Here is a 24,878-nt window from a genome sequence, read left to right on the forward strand (position 1 = left end):
GAGCTTTCAACTCGAGCTAGCTACAGTAACATCGGAAGTAGGAGTGGCCAATTTTTCGTAAATGGCTATTAACTCTTGAAGGAAATTAGATATCTTCACCAAACTTGGCATGCTTATGTAAGAGGTCAATCTTTGGCTGTCCAGAAAAGTTGGCATGGTTTGGCCACATGGTGGCGCTATAATACAAAAAAAACATGAAATTGGATGTAAACTATGCAACCATTAGTCTGAGTTGAAAATCGGCGTGAAGTGTCTTTGTCCAAGGTGCCATGTCCGTCTATGAGGACATTGGCGTATTTAAAAAAACATGGCCACCATCTGCCAATGAAGTTTGAGCACCTATTAGACAAGGTTAACGGAGGCCGATTGGCACAAAACTCGGTGAGCTTGTTTGACTACTGGCCCTAGAGGTCTGTGAGAAATTTGAAATAAATCGGACACTGAGTGGCGCTAACGAGTTTTAAGCCTCAGTAAATCATGCTGACTTTCACACATAGACACAATATGCATATAATATGTTAGATCTCCTCATTCTGAACAACTTTGCTTCAAGAAGCACTGCTGTCAATCAAATCGTTCATTAAGTATTCACGATTATTTAAAAACCTACTTTTGCGAACTAGTCCTAAGTGTTTTTCTCAAACTCAAAACTAATGCAGTACAATTCTCTGGACTCTCTAGGTCAATAGTTACCAACAAAATGTGGAACTTTACCCTTTAGATAGCTATAACAAGGTAATTTAGAAAATGGACATGGCAAAATTACTCAAAAGCCTATAAATCCTAAACAAAAAGTATAAACTTCATGAAAGTAGGTGAGCACATGCAACATATAATTCTAAAGAAGCATACAAAATTTTATGGAGATTGGACAATAGCTGCCGCTATAACTGTTAAAAAGCTTTAAAAAACATATATTTCCATAGTAAATAGCCTGTATTGGCTGTAAATTGTCTTTTTCATCAATGATCTAGGTGGTTACATGCTTGCTAAATAAAACATAATACCTTTTTATGCATGTACTTAAAAGGCTTTAAACTGCTTGAACCCCATTAATTGCTGCTTGCATTTTATTTTTCACAGGTCCATCCAAGCTTAAATGGATAACTGATTATAAACTCTAATCGATGCAAGTTTTAGCTTATTCTGATGCATTTTTACACACCTACTTACTATTATGAAGCATAAAAACAACATAATTGACTGTTGAAAGGTGCCTGTTGTTGTTTCTGGCAGGCTACTCAGCCTTATAGGCTCCATTTGGTAAGCAATTGGGCTGGGGTGGAGTTGGGGTATCTGCTGCCTGCCAGGAACAAACCCAGGCACCTTTGTACAATGGAGAACACCTGTGGCTATGCCATAGACCCCGAAGCCGCCGCCAGGTGCCGCCATTTGCGCCATTTAGAATTTCAGCCGCCGCCAGCCAATAATTTCGTAAGCCAAATTGGGCCGCCATCTGATAAAGTTTGGCTTTATCAAATATTAAAACTGGCTAGAATTATTTGCATCAAATAATAATTCTATCACATAGAGACATACACACACACGATCTATTTTCCCACTGGATTCATAAAAGCACAGTCTTGTGATCGTTGCTACGATACACAGACTCACAGTGAATTGAAGACCAATTAAAATTGCTTGTTTTCCGTACAGAAGAAGCGATGCATGTTTTTCTCGCTCTGAGATGAAATGGCGGAAAGAAGCAAGCAAGGTAATTTTGATCTCACTTCTCACATACTTTCCTAATTCCTACTTACTTTTTTTTTAACTTAGGCCTACCCAGACTTTTGTTAAATCTTCAGGGCACGGTTGCACAAACACCTGAATCAAAGATTGATGTTATGAACCAAATATTCTGTAACAGAGAGATTTATAGCACTGAACGTGATATTACTGCAGTAACAAACCACCGTTTCCACATTGCTAATTCTCGATTTTACTACATTTCGTCTGTTTGCGTCTGTAGATTTCTCATAAATTCAACAAAAGTTTGCGTTCTTAATCAACATACTTCTCCGCGATCTCTGCCGTCACGCAGGTAGTGTGCCGGTGGAATGCATGTTTAGTTCCACTGGCCTACTGCTCAATGGCAAACGATCATCACTTGCTCCTTCAAGGTGTAATATTAGCTTCATCCATGATAATGCCAAGTTATTGTTACAACTTAGCCTACATACATTTAGCCTAAACACAACACGTTGTAGGCTATTTGAAAATGTTTAGTAGCATACAGACTACAAAATAAATATGTACATACGTTGTGAAAGTAAAATCTGGTGTTTTCTTTATTACATTGTATTGCATTTTGTAGAAATATAGTGTAAGCCATGCATTGCTTGGAAATATTGAGATCTGGTAAATCAGTATAACATAGACATCTGTAGACATGAAGTGGCAGCTTCAGACATTTGCAGCTATGAAAAGTTTGGCGGCTGCAGCAGACATTTAGGTTTTGGCTGAGCCGGCTAGCTAGCCAATAACTTCATCAGCCAGCCATTATTCTCAAATAAATGGCTTCGGGCTCTACTATGCCACTGCTCCGTCGGAGGGGCACCTAACCTAAAGTAACAGTCAGTATCTGGTATGGCCACCAGCTGCATTAAGTACTGCAGTGCATCTCCACCTCATGGACTGCACCAGATTTGCCAGTTCTTGCTGTTACCCCACTCTTCCACCAAGGCACTTGAAAGTTCCCAGACCTTTCTGGGGGAAGAGGAAGGGGAGAGATAGAGAGCTAATGCACACACAACAAGACTGTGCTCCTTACGTGTTAAGTTTGATTTATAAAAAAAACAAGTGTACCTGTTGAGTTGGAACACTGCCCGTCTCCCGTTTCCTCCTTTGGGTAGAAAAGAACCTGGTCACAACCATACAAGTAGTTTAAACAGCTTTGTGTTGTATGGCCCCAGAAAGCTTGGAATAAAGTGCACAAGTCATATGGACTACTGTTATGAGGTCTTTATACTGAACCTTAAATAGTGATTTATAGGATTTGTCCTTTTTGAAGCTTGACAGCTCCTGTTGTAACGACGCGCTGGTGCTGACAATGACAAAGACGTAGTGAGAACCCAACTGCAGTTTATTAACCAAAGTGATTTCCAAACAACTGTAAATCTACAAGTGAAACAAACATGAACTAGACTTAACTTGACTATGAACTATAAACAAGATAACAAGACTAATAACCTTAAACCAATGACAAACTAGAACTGATAAAAGACAATAAACCAATGAAAACAAGACACATGAACATGGAGTTCGTGAATCACAATTCCAAAATAAAAGACATGAAAACAAAACCTGAACAAAAACACATGTAGACATGACACCTGTTCACTATAAACTGTTATTCAATGGAATAGAGCTGCTTAAAATATCTATTTATGTGTTCCAAGAAAAAGTAACAGCATATAGTTTTTGAACAACATAATGGTGAGTGAACAAGTGAATAAATGACTCCTTTAACTGGTGGCACATTTTTTGAGTACAAACCTGACAAGACATACTCAAAGAGACAGTCTCTTTTAAAAGAAGACTATTAGGAGATGCTGTAAAAAATTCTGAAATAATTAAAGACATAAGATTATTTAGAAAACCATAAATTGAGTTTAAATTATTACCAAACAATATTTGCATTATGGACTGGCGACCTGTCCAGGGTGTCCCCCGCCTTTCGCCCAATGTTAGCTGGGATAGGCTCCAGCCCCCCGCGACCCTGTACACAGGATAAGCGGTTGACGATGGATGGATGGATGGATGGATGAATATTTGCATTAAGAAAATATGACACTGTCCTTGTTACAATGTTAAAACTCAGTGGAAGCCACGAGTCACAGGTCTTTCATGTTCTAGTTTTAATCCGAGGGTGAAAAAGCTCTATTTTGTGTTTTATAGATCATTATCAACAATTTGTCCATATCTGATTATTGGGTACTTGTCCCAATCAATGTATATTGTGGTTATGGCCCTGCTTTATACAGCTTTATACTGTCCGTACCATTCAAGAGACTGTAAGTCTATCCCTCACAGCCTCATTGTCATTCATATTAAAAAACAAAAATGGTGCTAGCGTGAATAAGGTCCAGAATGCGGAGTTGGGGTGGAGGAGGGATGCCATAAGAATTGATGCAGCAGTGAGGTAAGCAGCAGTTTATATCCAGTTTATATGCTTACTCTGCCATTGTAATTGGTCAGATTAGACAAAAAGTCTCCTCCCTAGGTACTCTCTGGGTGCCAACTCTGATAAGTTTTACAGTGGCAGCCTTTCTTAACCTTCTTCAAGACACAAGTATGGCTCCCATTTTGTTGATTCACTAAGACATACGAAATAAGGTCTGTAACATTGTGCCATAGCTTTCAATAAAAATATTGAATAAAAAGGCTCCTCCCTAACTCTGTTTGTAAACTCCAGTTCAGTAGCTCACATATTAATGTAATCCTTGAATAGAGGTTAAGGTTAACAGATTTGGCTCACTGTCCATAGTGGAGGGCTCGAGCTTGAGACTCGACCCGAGCAAACACCCCCAAAACATTTACCAATAAGAACAGAGACAGTGAGTCATTAACATTTTAAGCTCTATGAGATACTACGTATGCTTGTTTTAAATGCATCTCTATGATTCCTCTCCCCCTAAAAAGGCAGCAACAGAAAGCATAAGTATAAGCGAGGGCTCTCTGAGATTTATTGATTAAGCAGGGCAGAAGTGCCACAAATAATAGAACAAGCAGTCGCCTCTTGATAAGCAGCCTCATACTACGGTCAGCATGGGGATAAATGGAGATGGGGAAAAGGATAACTAGGGGATAGAATTTGGAGATGGTAGAGAAGAAATTTAGCATTGTAGAAGCAGTCCCCCCGATAGCACAAGTACATCAATCGGATGTCTATTTGATGCGTGTTTACATCTGTATATTATACATATTTCAATAAGAATGTCTCGGAAATCAGTGACATTCAGCAGATGTCCCCGGGATGTTTATTATTAAGAATGTTTAGCAGATGCCAATTAGACTGATTCTTCCAGATGAAAACGTCTTTAACAGAAACCTTGGAAACTCAAGTGCACCATCTTGGGTGGTAGTTTTCCGGCGCATATAAATGAGGAGCTGTTGTTGCACTGGAGGAATACCCCCCCAGCAGGCAGGCACACCTTGCCCTGAACTTGACCTTAAGCCACCTCCAGACGCAAGTCATTAGAACGGGAGGGCTCATTTTGCGATTCGACGGCCGCACACCACTGACGTAAGGTTCACACAGCGATTTCAATGGGTAAGCCCAGAATGCATTAGAGCGGGATTCATGATTCATATAGATGTGAGATAGCTGACACAGCATTCAAATGGAAGAGTCCATGTTGCATTTTAACGAGAGAGCCTGTGACAATCGGCTACAAGATATGCGAGAGCCAATGGCATAATCACTGAGTCTCTAATGTCAAACCTGTGTCATAATTTTTTTATATATTAAAATTAAACTTGTACATTACAGTTTAATTGGGTAGTTCACAATACTTTGATGTATTTGGTGTTTTCCCTGCACAGCAGTAAATGACTAAATAAATAATAGTAAGGTGATTGAAAGGCCCGGTGCACCACATGGCCTCCATCACTGCCTTTACTTTTCAGATCTTAAATGTAAGTTTCTGTTATATGGTCCCTGGTCTAAACTAACCCAACCTAAACCATTTTGACGTAAAATAATACATAAATATCAAAATAATTGAAATGAAGCTATTATTATGCATGTATTATGTATGTAAAGAAATTCCAAACATTAAGCTTCCATGTTAATTTTTTGTATTAACAGTCACTGTAAATACAGAATTTACATTATTTGAGTTTTTTTTTTTTTAAATAGACAATTCTTCCAGTAAACTTTTCAAATTTGGAAAAGCATAATGAAATTGAAAAATAAATGCACAAAGCACTTAATCCTGACAGCTGTTATCTAACTATGTATTTGCACTCTTTAAAAGAACTGAAGTTCTTCCCAAAAAATAAGCCAGTGAAAAAGAAACGGTTCTTTTGAAAGCACAGATTACTAATAAAGGATACTTAGATCTATTGAATTATTTTTATTGTTGTGGTGGTTAGTATATTATAATTTCAGCAAAATGTGAGGAATCCTCTGTGCAGAGTGCGCCCACATGCGAGTGGCAGATCTGCAAAGATATCTTTGCTAAAGAGTCGTGGGAGTCGCTCACACACTCCCGGCATGCAGGCAGAGAGGTATCCAAACAGATACACGAGACAGGACCAACTAGGCAGAGAGAGTAAGGTAAGTTACTTCACATCAAGCACAGATCAACACTAAACACATTCAACATTAACTAGTCTACATTAAAAAAAAATCCAGCCACGAACATGACACACAAGGGGATTAAAATAGGCAGGAACAAACAAGGGAAAGGTGCCGCTCGCCAGCTGAAAGTTGGCATGATCAGTGTTCCCATGGAAACAATCAGGGTTCCCATGGAAATGCTGATTTCGCATGCCAGCGGCACCTGAAACACATGAGGGACAAACGTTAACACGATTTGACCAAAACGAACACGGACCGAAACCGAACCATACAGAATCAGAATCAGAATCAGCTTTATTGCCAAGTATGCTTACACATACAAGTAATTTGTCTTGGTGACAGGAGCTTCCAGTCAACAACAATACAAACAATACCAAAAACAGCAGCAAGACATAGGTAATTAAAAACAAAAAAGAACACAAAATAAATAATTATACATATACGTACATACACTCACCTTCATACATACCCACATACACACACGTAGTGCAAATCTAATACAATCTGTATATAAAGAACAAAAAACTGTATATTATGTACAGAGCAATGTAAGTAATGGCAGAAGTGGATATGTTGGATAATATAATTTAAAATTAAAATTAAACTGTGTATTGCACATAATTATTGCTCAATGGGGCAATTTAATTGTTCATTAGATGGATGGCCTGAGGGAAAAAACTGTTCCTGTGTCTGACGGTTCTGGTGTTCAGAGCTCTGAAGCGCCGGCCAGAAGGCAACAGTTCAAAAAGGTAGTGGGCAGGGTGAGTGGGGTCCAGAGGGATTTTACCAGCCTTTTTCCTCATTCTGGAAGTGTACAGTTCTTGAAGGGGGTGCAGGGGGCAACCAATAATCCTCTCAGCAGACCGAACTGTCCTTTGTAGTCTTCTGATGTCTGATTTCGTAGCTGCACCAAACCAGACAGTTATTGAAGTGCAGAGGACAGACTCAATGACTGCTGAGTAGAACTGTTTCAGCAGCACTGGTGGCAGGTTGAACTTCCTCAGCTGGCGAAGGAAGTAAAACCTCTGCTGGGCCTTTTTCACAATGGAGTCGATGTGTATCTCCCACTTCAGGTCCTGTGAGATGGTAGTGCCCAGGAACCTGAATGACTCCACTGCTGCCACAGTGCTGTTTAGAATGGTGAGGGGGGAAAATGTTGGGGTGTTCCTCCTAAAGTCCACAATCATCTCCACTGTTTTGAGCGTGTTCAGCTCCAGGTTGTTTTGACTGCACCAGAAAGCCAGCCGTTCAACCTCCTTTCTATATGCAGACTCATCATCATCTCGGATGACAGTGGTGTCGTCTGCAAACTTCAGGAGCCTGACAGAGGGGTCCTTGGTGGTGCAGTCATTGGTGTACAGGGAGAAGAGTAGTGGGGAGAGCACACATCCCTGGGGGGCACCAGTGCTGATGGTACAGGTGGTGGAAGTGAATTTTCCCTGCCTCACAAGCTGCTGCCTGTCCGTCAGAAAGCTGGTAATCCACTGACAGGTAGAGGTGGGAACAGGGAGTTGGTTTAACTTAGTCCGGAGTATATCTGGGATGATTGTGTTGAAAGCCGAGCTGAAGTCCACAAAAAGGATCCTTGCGTATGTCCCCGGTCTGTCCAGATGTTGCAGGATATGATGCAAACCCATGTTGACTGCATCATCCACAGACCTGTTTGCTCGATAAGCAAATTGAAGGGGGTCCAGAAAGGGTCCAGTGATGTCCTTCAGGTGGGCCAACACCAGTCTCTCAAATTACTTCATGACCACAGATGTCAGGGCGACAGGTCTGTAGTCATTAAGTCCTGTGATTTTAGGTTTCTTAGGGACGGGGATAATAACGGTGCGTTTGAAGCAGCATGGGACTTCACACTGCTCCAGTGATCTATTGAAGATCTGAGTGAAGATGGGGGCCAGTTGGTTAGCACAGGAACGAAGGCAAGCTGGTGAGATGCCATCTGGTCCTGGAGCCTTCCTTGACCTTTGCTTCCGAAAGACACGGCACACATCGTCCTCACAGATCTTGAGTGCAGGTAGTGTAGCAGGAGGGGGGAGGAGGGGGGTTGCAGGAGGTGTTAATGGTTGTGTGAAATGAAGGTCCGAGTGCATGTGGGGTGTGAAATCGGGCCTTTCAAATCTGCAGTAAAACACATTCAGGTCGTCAGCCAGTCGTTGGTCTGCCACAGGGTTGGGGGTAGGAGTCCTGTAATTAGTAAGTTGTTTCAGGCCACTCCACACTGATGCAGGGTCGTTAGCTGAAAACTTGCTTTTCAGCTTCTCAGAGTAGCTTCTTTTAGCCACTCTGATTTCCCTATTCAGTGTGTTCCTGGCCTGATTATACAAGACTCTATCCCCACCCCTGTAAGCCTCCTCTTTGGCATGACGAAGCTGTCTGAGTTTTCCTTTGAACCATGGTTTATCATTGTTGAATGACAAAAATGTCCTAGTAGGGATGCACATATCCTCACAGAAACTGATGTATGATGTAACAGTATCTGTGAGCTCGTCCAGGTCTGTAGCTGCAGCTTCAAAAACCACACCTATCATATTGGTACATACAGGAAGTCAGGATCCAGACATCATCCTCCGGACATGACACAAGACTGATCGAAGAGCGCACAGCGGTAACTCACAACGGACCCATGCACTCGACACAAAGACAGGACACGAAACACAAGATAACATGGGGCGATTATGTCCCGGTTCCGTCAGACAAATCCCAACCTGACAAGGTGATGTGACAATATGATAGGTGTGGTTGAGAAACAGATCAATATTTCTAATTTTTTGCTAGAAATTATTTTCCCATCCCTGCAGGCGGCAATATGCAGAGAAGAATCTGAATCACCAAAAACACAAGAAGAAGAATGTGAATCTGTTTCTCATCCACACATTCTAATATCACTTCTGAAGATATTGATTTAACCATTGGAGTCTTATGGATTACTTTTATGCTGACTTCTGTTATTAGGAGCTTTATAATGTTGCCACCCATTCACTTGCATTGTATGAACCAAAAGAGCTGAGACATTCTTAGAAATCAGGGGTGGGGAACCCTGCTCCTGCAGGGCCACTGTCCTGTAGAGTTTAGCTCCAACCCTAATCAGACAAACCTGGGGAAACTAATCATGGTCTCCAGGATTAAAAGACAGGTGTGTTTGATTAGGGTTGGAGCTAAACTCTGCAGGACAGTGGCCCTCCAGGAGCAGGGTTCCCCACCCCTGTTATAAATAATGCTGAAATATTAAACAAAGCAATATCATGTTTTATTAATGCCTACTTTTGCTATTTCATAGCTTTTTGTTCTTGTTTCAGTGAAATTACGGTTTTCAGTGTCGAAAGAACGTAGATCGTTAGTTCTGTACACAGTACCGCCGCTCCCTAAACGCAGAGCCTGCATAGGGCACCATGTGCAGAAATGCTGTATGTTCATGCTCCAGTTGTCAATCACACGTTTGGCAGAGCAAAAATTATTTAAACTTAACATGGATGTTTACATGGATTTATACTGTTAATCAGCCCAAAGTAAATGTGATAGTTGCCAGTACCCCACGAGGGCGCGGTGTAAATGCGTTAATACTGCCCATGACATGCGGGACAATGCGCAATGATATATTGTTACACTAATTTAAAAATGAACACTTAAAAACTGATGTCTCGAGAGCCAATATTTACAGAATTACCTTGAAAATGACAATCACCATGACACAGAAAAGCCTGTGCCACAACTTACAACAAGCCACGTGATAAGATGCGTGGATTGACGGTCTCAGATGAGGAGGCAACTGAGATTCGTCCTTCGCCACCCGAATTGAGGCAAGTCACTACGCCACCACAAGGACTTAGAGAGCATTGGGAATTGGCAATTCCAAATTGGGGAGAAAAAACAAAAAAGAAGAGCATGATGCTGTAGCAGTGAGTACTTGTACTTTAAATTGAGCACAGTTTTTGGCTACTCCTCTGACAGCTGACCACTTGTGATCGGATCACTGAAAATGCATCTTAATACCAGGTGGAAACAGGTTCATAATGTCTCCCAAGAAAAGCATATACAAAGAGAAAAGCAGAGGACCTAAAACAGAGACTTGTGGAACTCCATAATTGAGTTTGATCTGATAATTGCTTGTTTACACAATCAAAGTGGCTGTGATTGGATAAATAGGACCTAAACCAAAGCTTTTTTTCATGGTGAATCTAGCCACTGTACTAAATAAATACCTAGAATTGTTCTGGTTATTTTCTAGGAGTATGCTAAAACATGAATACCTGGCAGAACCTATCTGTATCTAGAGACACAATGCTTCCATGCTCATTGAAACACCTCTAATTTTGTACTCTTTGTACTCCATTTGCGCTCCACTCCCGCTGATTCAGCATGCCAGCAACCCCTGAAACACATAAGGGCAAAATGTAAACATGCTTTGACAGAAACGGACAAGGGAATGGTGATGCCCCGGTACTGCACAGGTGTAACACCCAAACTGGCAAGGTGCCATGACTTTGACATCAACGGAGGGCAAACGGCAGCAAATAGCAAACAGCAATAACCCACCACCAGACCCATCCACACAAAACATGAACACGAAACAAACACAAAATACAAGACAGACAGGGGACGATGATGTCATCGTCCAACTTGACTGGTTGACAGAACCATGACATCGCCGGAGAGTGCACGGCGTTCCAAACAACCAGACTGGTGCAATCATTCCAAGGGGGAACACAAAAGCCGGCCGATACTGCCCTATTCCAGAGTCAGGTAGAACCTCAACCTGACAAGGTGACAGGGCCATGGCAGTTCTTCAGTTCTGTTCATTTAAACGAACACTAAGGGGAAAAAAATGAATTCAGATTTTTGTCATAATCGGACACCTTAAATGGACGTCAACTTTTGGCATTGGAAATAGGAGGTGGTGTTATTGGCACTGGCTCTGTAGGTAGCAATGCTTGTCAGTCAATAAACTTTGTTACTTTTTTCACAGTCCACCCCAAACTACTGAAATTACTCAAAAGTATTCCCAGCAGTCTTCTAATGCCCTTTGAAACTAATGTGTTGCAGCATTACTCTTTATCGAAGTCCATGCTACATACTGGCTTAGCCAACCATTGGGAATTTAAGCCTAGATTGTTCAATTCATTTCAGAGTGTTGGTAACAAATATTTCCATTATTTAAGCCTACCTGTTTATTCATTCTTTCAATCATGAATACTCTTCCTTTTTGATTATTATTATATTGTCCATTCGGAACTTGACTGGCCAGTGCACAACATCAATCACACACAACACAATGCATACAATAACATGCAATAATAAGCAATAACACATTTCAATGAATTATATAAAAAAATTAGCAGCATACTACATCAATTCAATGAAAAAAATCTCTATTTAAAATTTTGATCGCAGTTGGAACAAAAGAGTTTTTATAACGATTAGACTTGCACATCAAGACCCTGAATCTTCTCCCTGATGGTAGCAAATTAAAATACTTGTGTAAAATATGTGTATCATCAGAGACAATTCTTTTAGCTTGCCTTGAAATAGATGCCTCGTACAGTTCTAGTATGGTTTGTTTTTTCTCCCACCCTATGATTTTTTGAGCTGAATGCACCAGTCGTGCTAGTTTTGATTTAGATTGAACAGTCAGATTTCCATACCATGCAGTAATACAGTATCTAATTAAGCTTTCAAAAACAGACTGATAAAATAGAAACAAAATCCTCTGGTTTACTCCAAACATTTTTAACCTTCGCAGGAAGTATAGCCTCTGCTGCAGTCTGGAACAAAGATTGTCGATGTGAGAAGACCAGCATAGTAAATTGTCCATATAAACCAGGCCCGTCGCCAAGGGGGGGCATTGGGGGGCAGTGCCCCCCCAAATGATTTATTGTGCCCCCCCAAATGACTTAGTGTGTTCCCCTAATCGTTTGATATTAAAAGTCTACGATTGTGATCATTTTCACTTTCTCATCAAGTTGTTTCAGCAGAACTTATCTCACAGGAACAGTAATCTCTACAGCGGTAAATATGCATAACACATACACATTATCTTCAGAAATGATTCAGAAAATTCATTACTCAACGCATTATTACACAGAACGTAACTTGAAATATAATTATATTCATAAATGACTGTTAAAACATCCCAAAACAGCACCCAAACATTGCAAAGACCTACTCCATTAATTATTCAAATACTACAGCCAATGGCAAGTCTCCAGCAGCAGACCTTTCAATATGTTATTTTTGTGTTAGTAGTTTTATTTATTCAAATTACAATATGCAGTTTGTGTGTAAGTATATATATATCATATAAATCATGCAATTCATTTAGTTAAGCATAGAGAATTGTTTATACGTAATTCCTTTGCGCAGCTCAGCTGCGCATTGCATGCGATCTCAGAATCAAATTTTGGCGGTTTTGTAGACCTACAGCAAAGCTATGGATATAAGAAAGTGGTTTAAAGATTAGATGCGATTGACAAAGACGACTTTGACCAACAACAACGTGTGTGGAGACGACTCTGGAGCTAATGAGATGGTAATTGAGAATTTGTCTAATGAGACACAAGTTCACAGCGTAGACAGAGCAGCGGGTGTAATTTACACCAGTATTTCGTTGAAGAAACAACAGGACAAAAGGACAATGACAAACCAGAGCTACGAAGGCTTTATTACAGTGCACTTGACACACTTCTTGGAGAAATCAGCCATCGCTTCGGTGAGCGCAACACACAGCTTGCGCAATCGCTGATTGCTTTGAACCCAGAGAGCGATCAATTTTTGAATCCGAAGTTACTTCAGCACATCATGTCATTAACAAAATCAACCATCGTTGAGACAGAATGTATTGTTGCTAAACAGTTTATTTCTACACAAATAAACAAAGAAGGAAACGCTGAAACTGACAACACAAAATCTCCTTTCAAAGTACCACAAAACATTAAAGCAATGCCAAGTGTACTGACAGCTTTGAAGACCGGATTGACGCTTGGTGCTTCAACCGCAATGTGTGAAAATTCATTTTCAGTTTTGAGGAATGTATTCACCGACCACAGGCGTTCTATGCGGCACACACGCAAGGCCCAGCTCATTCAGCTGGCATTTGAGAAGGATCTCACACGCAAGTGTCAACATGAATGGAAAGATAATGTTCTTCGGAGATTTCACTCGGAGACCCGCCGCCTTCAACTATTTTAATCAATTGTGAATACAATGCTTGCCTGCTTCATTGCTAAATTTTTATTGCAGTATGTTATGCATTGCTTTTATTATTGTTGTGTTGTTCTTGGATCCAGCTGGTTAGCCATGCTCTTTTGCTTTCATTCAAAAGAAAAAATATCCAGAGAGATACAAAGAGAGAGAGAGAGAGAGAGAGAGAGAGAGAGAAAGATATAGTGAGAGAGGATAAAACGTATTGCTCAACAAGAGCTGAAGTCTCTGTGTATAACAAAAAAAAATAAAAAATTATTGCAGTATGTTATGCATTGCTTTTATTATTGTTGTGCTGTTGGTGGAAACCAGGAGCTTTTGTGACTCGTGTTTATGAAGTGTTGTAGAGTTATAAATCAAATTGGTTTTGGTGTAGTTTTAGGTTGGACTTGTAATATGCATTACGTTGATTGTGCTTGTTACTCAAGAAAGCCACTAGATGGCACTGTGTTGTGTATGTGACGAACAATGCAGATTAACAAAAAATATAGGCTACTAGAAATGTTAAGAGAAAATAAACAGAAACGTTGAGATCATACGGTGAAGTATTTTATTTGAATAATTGAACAAAACAAGACTATTGTGGTCTATTTTAAGTTATAGCCTAATATGGGTTGTTGTTTTGGTCTGTCTCAGATCATTAAAAAAAGTGTGCCCCCCTATGAAAATTAAATGCCCCCCCATTTGGTTTGTTCTGGCGACGGCCCTGATATAAACTCCTAAGTATTTATATGAAGAAACCTGTTCAATAATATCACCATGTATTATTACAGGGCTATGGTCTCCCAGAGACCTAGGATCAAAAATCATATTTCATATTGTTCTTAAGTGCACTAGATCAAATTTAGAAAAATACCTGATTGTAAAAATACATACAACAATGAACAGATCTCATGCAGTAGTTTCCTTCTCTCATCACTCACACAAAAGTTTCTGTTTACGTTTCTGATGTCAGATTCAGCATCTCTCCCATCTCCAGCTGTAGCGCTTCTCAAACTCCCACAACATTCAATCAGTGTTAATCAAGTCTCCTTACCAAATAACACCAATTTTGAAGGGTTGTAGCTCCACCCAAACGATGTTTCCATTGGCTCAAGGTGCTGTAGCGCTACATCAATTTAACAAGCTTGATGAACTCCTCCCCATAATGAGGAAAAGTGTTTAAATATCAGTGTAGATGAATGTGAAAAGTAGTTTCTTTCTTATTTAGTATTTCTGAAAGAGAAGGTTGAGTTGTGTTGAGTCTTGGATGATCTGTCTCCATGGCTTTAAAGGAGATTTGTGTTTGGAAAAGGCTAATTTTAGTCTTGTTCCTCTTTGCTGTTAATGGACAAAGATCAGGGCCGTAAGTACCATTAAAAAGGGCTTTAGCTCCCTGTTGTCTTTTCTGTGCTAATAGTGTAAACTCCGTCAGATGGTTATTTCTGAATACATACTGACTTTCTGAAACTAAGGCTTTTGCTTTGTATATTTGGATAGATTTTTCATGGTGACGTTTCCTGCAGTGATTGAGTCGGGGTCTGAGGCCAAGTTGTGTGCAGGCCTTCTCAAACCCAACGAGAGTCTCACGATGACCATTTCTCTCTTTAATGAGAAAAATGTGACCACTCAACTTGTGCTGCAGAGATCTGCAACAGTCTTTCAGCGCTGCTTTAACTTTCGGGTCTGTCATCAGATTGTGTAGCTGTGTGCAATTTTACCTTCCGGTTTGTTGTACCTTTAACGAAACATTTCTCTACTACAGGCTCCTCAAGTAGAGGTAGAATCTGTGCAGAAAGTGAAGGTGGTAATTCAAGGGAGGGCTTTCAAAATGGCAGAAGAAAGGAAAGTCCTGTTCAGACCTTCCCTACCTGTGACCTTCATCCAAACAGACAAACCCATCTATAATCCAGGACAAATGGGTGAATGACCCTGGGATGAATATTAGTGTTGAATCCGTTACTGTACATTTTCATATTGAAATGTGTGTCGTGTAATGTTTCTCCTTTTACAGTGAATTTCAGAGTTGTTACCATGGATGGCAAGTTTGTGCCTCTCGATCAAATGGTTAGACCTGATCTTTCTTTGAACATATTTAGCAAGATTGATCAAAATTTGAGTTCTGCAAATATTAAATTACATTGGTGCTGGAGTGTGTAGATTGAAATGTTTTGTTTCTGTTTTACAGTACAGTCTGGTGCTGGTGGAGGTAAGAATTTGCTCCTGCTCAAGTCTGAGGAAATCTGTTGCTGTTGGTGTGTGCTTTTGCTTTAGTCTGTGCTATTTTATTTCTAATAGGACAGTCAGAGTAACCGAATTGGTCAGTGGACAAATGTTTCCTCCACAAGGTGGATATTGACCCTTTCTCATGAGTTAAACCCAGAGGCTCGGCTAGGGATGTACGCACTGAAGGCTTTTATTGGTGAACGAATGATTTCGCAGGTTTTTGAGGTGAAAAAATACGGTAAGTCAAAGTTGGTTAAGCTATCAAAATGGGTAACTTCAGATCTTGAGTAACCATTCTGTATCTGGTGTAGTTTTACCCAAATTTGACATTACCGTGAAAGCACCACAGATGTGTAGTGTTGGAGATGTGGGACTGAAAGTTGAGGTTTGTGGCAAGTAAGTGAAGCCTTTATTTTCTTAACCGTCCCAATCCTCTTGTCGTTGGTGAGTGACCGTTCATTGTACTATTTCCCAGATACACATATGGGCAACCTGTACCTGGGCAAACATGGATTGAAGTTTGTCGTAACCCTTTTGAATACATTCCGGTTCCTGAGTTGACCCCTCTATGCCTGAATAAAACCATAAAGGTGTGTGAGTACACTACAGTGGGGTTTCTTTTTCTTATCTGGTTGACTTGACAATAACCATTTGTGTTCTGCTACAAGATGACTAACACTGGATGTGCCTCCCACAACTTCAATATGTCAGAGTTTTTAAACACCAAATTTGAGGACCGTCTGCAAGATTCTTTTGTCATTAACGTGAACCTCACTGAAGAGGGAACCGGTGAGCTATTGTCTGACTTGAACAAAAGTAAGCTGCTGCAAGTTTGTTCTGTGCATTAATGTTTGTGGGGTTTACTTTTTATTTTTTTTTCAGACATTGTCATCACAAAATCTATAACCGTATCCCTAACGTTTGAAATTGGCAATGTCACGTTTGTGGACATGCCGGAGTATTTTGAACCTGGATCAACCATAATGGGAAAGGTACATAAAATGTAAGATTCTTCAGTTCAGCACTTCACATTGGATTCATTTTACCAACCTCTTTCTATCCTAACAGATCTCCGCATCTAATTTCAATGGGACCCCAATTGCACGCAAGGCAATCTATCTCCTGGAGAGTTCCAGCTGGCCACCCAAACTGTTGTTGAATCTTACTACAAACCAAAATGGACTGGCCACATTCTCCTTCCGTACAGCTAGTCTTCCTAATGCTGATGTTAATCTGGTGGTATGATTGTTCATTGAGTACACTGATTTAAATGGAAGACTTTGACTTGCAAGAAACTAATTCCATTCGTTGTTCCCCAGGCAAGTGCAACTCCAGAGGAGTCTTACGGTTACAAAACGCCGTACTTTACCACCGATAGAAGGACCGTTAGTCTTTTCCAACCTGCTACTCCCTACGTGCCATCATTTAGTGAAATTACTATAGTGAAGCTCGTGCAGCCGTTGAAATGTGGTGCTGAGGTTACTGTGACCATCAAATATTCTTTTGTTGGGGAGTCTGGTAACTACAACACTGACATTATCTATATGGTGAGTATATCAGTTTTGTAGTGGATGTTTTAAAGTTGTTTTGTTGGTCTGCACTGACGCACCGGTTTGACTTGTCAGGTGTTGTCCAAAGGAGTCGTCATTCTACATGGATTTGAGAACGTTAATGTGAGGACTTCTGGTTCTGTAACCTCTGGCACCGTATCGTTCAAGCTGTCAATTGCTGTAGATTTTGCTCCAGTAGTGCAGATTCTGGCATTCGGTGCTCTTCCCAGTGAGAATGTAGTTGCTGGGAGCGCAACATTTAACACTGAAATGTGTTTTAAAAACCAGGTTTGAAGTACACTTTCTTGCTTTTATGATTGGACAAGTGACTTGTCCTGTAGTGAGAACTGGTGGTTTTTTGCAGGTGTCCCTGCAGTTCTCCCCTGTTACGGCTGTTCCTGGTGAGGGAAGTGTTATGACTCTCTCTGCTCAGCCAGGATCACTGTGTGGCCTCAGTGCAATAGATCAGAGCATCCGGATCTTGGAGCCAGGAAGACGTTTGAATGCAGAAACGGTATCCATGTGTATTTGGTGATTCCTTTTGGAATGTGATCCATCTATTACTTTGTCCTAGTTTGTTTCAAATGAGTCTATTGCCTTTTGGAGTCTCTTTGACATGGATGTACTCCTATGGTCCCAGGTCTTCAATTTACTCCCGATGCGATCCCAGTCAGACTACCCATATGAGGTGGAGGATGAACAGGAGTGCCTGATTGTTAGACCCCGTCGAGCTGTTCCTACAGACAAAGCCTACGAAACTTTCAAGGTGGAAAAGTACTCCTGACTTGTTTATTGTGAGCACTGCCATGCTTAATCGACTAACTGGACACTACATGCATCTCATTGACTGTGTCTGTCTTGTTGCTCTGGCAGAGTGTGGGGTTGAAGATTGCTTCAAATCTGCCTGTACGAGAACCAGACTGCCTGCTGTATAGGGGCCTGAATTATTATCGCAACCGATGTAGGTCCATGCAGCTGTGTTTATTAAACACGAAATGAGTTTTTCCAGTTTTTTGGGCTTTGCAACTGTTTGTTCTGGAGTGTGCCATAAAGCGTTTTATTCTTTCATATATGACCTTATGTTTCTGTATTTATAGTCCTAAAGTGCATCAGTATGCATGAACAACTAGTTGTGTTCATTTGCTCCTCTCCGTTTCAGTTATGTATTTTAAGGAAGCTGGAATTGCTGCCCCAATGTTTGCCATGTCAGGAGCAGTTGCGGATGACAGCAGTTCCTCTTTTGACCTGACAATCAGGACTTTCTTTCCGGAAACATGGATCTGGCAACTTGCTGATGTGGGGTTAGTTGGGTTATCTGCTTAAATGTCAATGGTTGACACCAGAAAGCCATTTATTCACAATGTTTTCATATCCTAAATGCCTTTTTGACCTTGTAACTTCTACACAGGGTCACTGGATCTGCTAAGATTCCCATCAAGGTTCCTGACACTATCACCACATGGGAGACCGAGGCATTCTGTCTGTCCTCCAACGGTCTAGGTCTGGCACCTCCTGCTCTTTTGACTGCATTCCAGCCTTTCTTCTTGGCGCTTTCCCTGCCTTACTCCATCATCCGCGGCGAGTTTTTGGAGCTGAAGGCCACTGTCTTCAACTATCAGTCCAAGTGCATCATGGTCAGGGTTTGTCTATTTTTGCATAAGGCATCCCCTCATCTCAATGTGCACTAATGATGTTGGTCTCTGGCAGGTACGAGTAACTCCAGCTCCATCATCGGGCTACACTCTTAAACCGGTGTCTAGTGATTCATCTTGTCTCTGTACCAATGAGAGCAAGACCTTCAAATGGGTTCTCACAGCTTCTGTTCTTGGTCTGTTTTGCATCAGATCTCACTACATTGACGTGATTTGTCTGGTCTTGTAAGGTTTTGTTTATTTTATTCCTCTTATTTACAGGAGCTCTAAATGTGACTGTCAGTGCACAGGCTGAGCAGTCCCAGGCTATGTGTGGCAATGAGGTTGTGAGTGTGCCAGCAAGAGGACGCATTGACATAGTGACTACAAGTCTACTTGTACTGGTCAGCATGTGTTAAACTTTCTGCAGTTTGATAATTGAGCTGCTGGTACATTTACTGAGGAATTGGTTTTAATGCTTTTGTAGGCTGAAGGAGTTGAGCGGATAAAGACCCAGAGTTGGTTACTGTGTCCAAAGGGTTCGTTTCCACTTTATAACCCCCCCCCAAATGTACAGCTAAATATTAGCCTAGTGCTCTGTGCTGACCCATTTGTGTTCAGTCTCTTTGCACTCTGCTTTGCAGGAAGCCCTCTTTTAGAAGAGGTTGTGCTGACGCTTCCTACAAATGTGATCCAGGGATCAGCCAGAAGCTCAGTTTCCGTCATTGGTAAACAGTTTAACTAATGAGAACTGAAACATTCAGCCCGTACCTCAGATGTTTATAAGCTTGAACCTGTTTCTTTTCCTTTTGTAGGGGATATAATGGGCCGTGCTTTGGAGAATCTTGATGGACTATTACACATGCCACGTGGCTGTGGAGAACAGAATATAGCTGCTCTTTCTCCCAATATTTACATTCTGCAGTATCTGATAGTCACTCAGCAGCTGACCCCAGCCATCCGGGAGCAAGCCACAGGCAACATTAAGAGTGGTATACAACAGGACCTTGGATGGGGTTTTTTTTTTTTTTTTTTTTAAATGTTTCAGATGGACATTGAGAACTTGTTCTGTTTTTGACCTAAACAGGGTACCAAAACCAACTGAACTACAGGCATAGCGACGGTTCCTTCAGCACATATGATTGAGGCGTCGAATACATGGTGCGTTTCATTGCTGCACGAGTGTCGTCTTTGTCACCAGTGGATAAACCAGTTTGTAAATTCAGTTTCTCTTGGACAGGTTGACTGCCTTTGTCCTGAGGTCTTTTGGCAAAGCACAGAACTTCATCTTCATTGATCCACATGTCATTCAGAGCGCAAAGGATTGGCTGATAAGCAAGCAGGGTTCAGATGGCTGTTTCATGCAACAGGGAAATCTGTACCGCAATGACATGAAGGTGTTTCTTTGCACAAACCGTAACTTATAGACATTAGGTCTGAGATGGTTCTGATTTGTATATATTTTTTTCATGTGTTCAAGGGTGGAGTTGGTGATAATGTTACCATGACCGCCTACATCACAGCATCACTGCTTGAACTAGACATCCCAGCCACGGTAAAACTGGCAACGGTTTGCATTTGTACAAGCTATTGACAATCCAGTTTTGGCTGTAGTGTCACATTTGCGTTCCAGGATCCTGTTGTCACCAGTGCTTTGTCATGCTTGAGGTCCGTCATTGGGAACCTGGGAAACACCTACACCACTGCTCTGCTTGCCTACACGTTCAGTCTGGCTAGAGAGACCAACACTCGACTACAGCTTTTAAATGCCTTGGACAATGTTGCTATTAATAATGGTAAACCATAGACTAGACATTTCAATTGAGGCGTCTAGTCTGTTTTGGTGCCTTTTTGACCTTTTTCTCTCCCTCTTGTCTTAAAGGAGGACGTCTCCATTGGTCTCAGACTGTATCAGGTGACACTCTGGCAGTGGAGATCAGCTCATATGTGCTGTTAGCTGTTCTTTCTGTAAACCCTCTCTCTGCAGTTAATCTGGGCTATGCTAACAGGATTGTCAACTGGCTTGTGGCTCAGCAGAATCCCTACGGCGGCTTCTCTTCCACCCAGGTTCTGTAAACTACCCAACAAGTGCACAATATTCCAGTAATTTCATGTCCATATGAAAGCAGTTTCCCCCTTGTTTGTGGTTATTAGGACACTGTGGTGGCACTTCAGGCTCTCTCCTTGTACGCGACTGCAGTGTTCAGCTCCAGGGGCTCCAGTACGGTTATTGTACAGTTCTCGGCAGGAGGAGAGGTTTATAGCTTTGATGTGAATCGAGACAACCGGCTGCTGTATCAGGAGAAGCCGCTGAAGAATGTTCCTGGCAAATACAGTGTTAAAGTGACTGGTTCTGCATGCGTGTCTGTGCAGGTCTGTCTGTTTTGGCTCCTATGTCTGTCTGTCTTCCATGTCCCAATTATCCTTGAACTTGACTTCCACACATAGGTTGCAATGTTCTACAACATCCCACCACCTGTTCAAACCACCAAAACTTTGAGTGTTGAAACTAAAGTGAAGGGAGAATGCAGACGACTTGGAGACAAACTCATGCTCAACTTCACTGTGACGTAAGAACCGCTTGCATGAAAAAAACAAAGCTTTATTTAGTCAAGGTGTTAATAGACGAGCCACTTTAATGCATTTCTGAACTTTGTTTTCAGATATAATGGACCAAAAGGGAGTACCAACATGGTTATAGTGGACATTAAAATTCTGTCAGGCTTCATGGCAGACACCTCAACGGTTGGTGTTCTTTTAAGGTGACTGAAATCCCAAGATGTTGGAAGCTACATAATGTAACCATGAATAATGGGTCCTTTCCACAGCTTGGAGCTCCACCCAATGCGTACGCCCCACTAGTGGAGCGTGTTGATGCGGAAGATGATCGTGTCCTGGTATATCTGAAAGCGGTGAGAAGTGTATACTGGATGTATTAACCCTACCAGCTACATTAAAATATGCTACATGCAGTATGTACATGTTTTTCCTGTATTGCAGGTTACCAAGAAAGTGCCTCTGACTTATATGCTCCAACTGATGGCAGTTCAAGCAGTGAAAAATCTCAAGCCAGCTGTGGTCCGAGTTTATGACTACTATCAAACAAGTATGCTTCTCAATGTCCCTGAGGTTTTGCTCTCTTCTGTAGAAGAAAATTGGCTTATTTCCTGTTTCCATTTCAGGTGATCAGTTTGAGACCGTATACACATCCCCCTGCATATAATTGTACTCTACTGGCTGTAGGATGCTTGGCTTAAATAAAATGTTATACATTCAATCTTTCTGTAGTCTCCTTGTTAGACCAACATTATTGGTTTGTTGCTGAATCGCACTTTGGTCTAGTCATGATTTTATTCACAAGCACATAATGCTTAATTGGATGCAGGGCTGTTTGTCCTGTCAGTTAATCTTGATAGGGGTGTGAGTTTCCTGGATCCTAACATGATACTTGTAGGCTTGTCATGTGGTTGTGTATTGTGCTGTTATCAAAGAACTATACTTGCGCATTGTTGCAAGTGTTTGAATCATCGAACGTGTTTGACACTGTATGCATTTGGGTTGAGATCTAGAATCAGTTATTTTTCCACACATTCCTGTACTCTAGTTGCACAAGCCCTTTTGACCAAGGAAACCTAATTGAAGTGCTTGGCATAATGGGTAGTCCCACAACCTTAATTTCTGTCAAAACATTTCTATTTGGTTTAAGAAATGAGTTCAAGCCCAAAACTTGTGGGCGTAAGGTGATCTGGTAACGAGAGTTTGCCTCTAGTTTAAGTAATGATTTGTCAATTTAATAAAATCAACAAGCCTTGCAGGAAGCGTTAAACTCCTCGCTGTCCACCACTGAATTATGGGCAAAGGAGTGCATTGTGGGTAAGTGAGTGAACAAAAGTAGGGAAGGAGTGGTTCACTTGGAATTCAAATACTCCCAACAAGTGTGGACGCCCAAAATGGTCCAGTGGATGGGGGACCGTTTCAGACAGTTCCACGACCAGGATAGGTGCCTTACGCAGGCTGTGTTTTGAGTGGAGGTACTGCTGTACAGAACTAATGCCCTAAATTCTTTCGAGACAAACCACAATGAAATAAGAATCCACACAGGACTTTAAAAGCTATGAAATGGCAAAAGTAGGTAGTAATGCATAATCTTGCTTTGGTTTATATTTCAGCATTAAATATGTCCCTGTGGGATGTTTTTCACTGTAATAACTACGTTTTTACAAACCTCTCCTTGACCAATTCAGCCAGATCTGACAAGAGCCCTTAACCCTCTGGGGTCGACGGACACGCCGACGTGTCTTTTTTTTTTTTCTTTCATTCCAGCGGAAACAACAAAATACAAAATTGGAGGCTATAAAGGGTCTACATTTATTTGTGTACACTCACAATAACAAAACCTTGTGCTTTTGCAAAATAAAAAGGGTGAGCTGTAAGTAGTCTCTTTTGGCAAGCATATATTGGAAACTCGTCACAAATGAACAAACTCTGAATACTTATCACACAATCATGACACGTATGTAGAAAGAGGTGTCTACTTTGAAATAAAACAATTCAAATTGAAGACATGTTCTCCTGCAATGTAATCTGTATGTAACAAAGCGACGTACAATTTCTCCAGGCTCAGCTAATGATCCCTAATGTGATCACATGTGCTGAGGATCAATGCAAATGGTGAACGCCCCTGACTGTGCCGTAACATGTTCATTCATTTTTCTGCGTGTTTGAAAGACTGCACAATACACATGCGAGGAAACTCCTGGATAGTGACGAAGAGTTGTAACATTTTCCTCAGAGCGGGACTCCGATGAATGTTTGTATTTTGAAGAGACTTGATCAAGCTGAGGAGACTATTTCAGATGATTAAGTTTAGTTTTAATTAGCTGACATGCTATTTTATATAAACGTACATATTTTACTAGTGGGACTGTTTCCAGACTTGCCAGCCAGGATTCAGAGTATTGCCTATTAGGACATATTTCAAGTTTTAGTTACATTTCAATGTTTCGGCTAAAGCAGGTATTTAAATTGTATGCTGTATTATATAAATGTATGTATTATGATAATGATATGAACGTTTAGATTATATTTTAACTAGTGTTTATGCTGCTTCATTATCATCAAAACCTGTGCTTGCAAATGTGTTCAGGTTAAATGAGTAAAATGCACTTTTAAATATGCCCATATTAGAAAATCAGCATCTTATGATTTCTGAAGGATCATGTGACACTGAAGACTGCAGTAATGATGATGAATTCAGCCTTGATCACAAATTACATTTGACAATATATTCAAATAGAAAACTTCTTTTAAACTGTAAAACTAGTTCACAATATAAATGTTTTTACTGTATTTTGGTTCCAATAAATCCAGTCTTGGTGAGCAGAAGAGACTTCTTTTAAATGGTAATGTTGGTCTATAAGTGAAGTCTATGTAAAGAATGTATAGTCTGCTTCGGAAGCGTGTCCCGAAATGAACTTGCTTAAGACACAAATACAGGCCGGATGGCCTGGTGATAAGGATATAAACCCGTTCTTAGCCCCTTTATTCTTAGTTAGGGATGAATTGTCTGTACAGGATGGACTGATTAGGAGAGGTGAGCATCGGTTCATTGTACCTGCTCCCCTGCGTGCCCCTCTTGTCAACCTAGCGCATGAAACTCATCAAGGACTAGTCAGAACTAAACAGACTTTGCGAATTGTACTGGTGGCCAAAAATGGACACTTTAGTGCATTCTGTTATTGCTAACTGCTTGCCATGCCAGTTAAATGACAAAACTGCACCTGCCCCTTTGCAACCTATAGACTTACCTGGCGGTCCTTGGCAGAAACTTGGACTTGACCTTTTCAGAATGCCTCACCTGGATGCCGCTTTGCCATCTGCTTAGTGGACTACTATAGCAAGTGGCCGGAAGCGGCATTTGCGTCTCAAGTCACCACGGATGTGGTCGTTTCCGTTCTGCATTCCATTTTTGCTTGTGAAGGTAACCCC

At 41.0% G+C, this 24,878-nt stretch overlaps 1 protein-coding gene across 1 annotated transcript; it reads left to right on the forward strand.

The window, feature by feature from the left end:
* The first annotated feature begins 14,766 nt into the window (after positions 1 to 14,766).
* On the forward strand, positions 14,767 to 22,113 carry LOC127647397 (alpha-2-macroglobulin-like protein 1). Its single transcript, XM_052131603.1, is given in 35 exon segments — positions 14,767 to 14,849; positions 14,984 to 15,167; positions 15,249 to 15,405; positions 15,498 to 15,550; positions 15,672 to 15,692; positions 15,782 to 15,947; positions 16,021 to 16,105; positions 16,185 to 16,299; positions 16,378 to 16,498; positions 16,592 to 16,701; positions 16,778 to 16,948; positions 17,029 to 17,256; positions 17,335 to 17,547; positions 17,624 to 17,773; positions 17,900 to 18,025; positions 18,133 to 18,220; positions 18,419 to 18,560; positions 18,668 to 18,893; positions 18,967 to 19,087; positions 19,173 to 19,294; positions 19,378 to 19,429; positions 19,535 to 19,618; positions 19,706 to 19,882; positions 19,978 to 20,029; positions 20,031 to 20,051; positions 20,131 to 20,287; positions 20,371 to 20,445; positions 20,524 to 20,686; positions 20,773 to 20,957; positions 21,045 to 21,263; positions 21,339 to 21,460; positions 21,554 to 21,635; positions 21,719 to 21,802; positions 21,891 to 21,996; positions 22,073 to 22,113. Coding segments are annotated over 35 exon segments (4,302 nt in total).
* Positions 22,114 to 24,878: the final 2,765 nt, after the last annotated feature.

Source organism: Xyrauchen texanus, chromosome 8 (genome assembly GCF_025860055.1).
Source record: "Xyrauchen texanus isolate HMW12.3.18 chromosome 8, RBS_HiC_50CHRs, whole genome shotgun sequence".
Lineage (NCBI taxonomy): Eukaryota > Metazoa > Chordata > Actinopteri > Cypriniformes > Catostomidae > Xyrauchen > Xyrauchen texanus.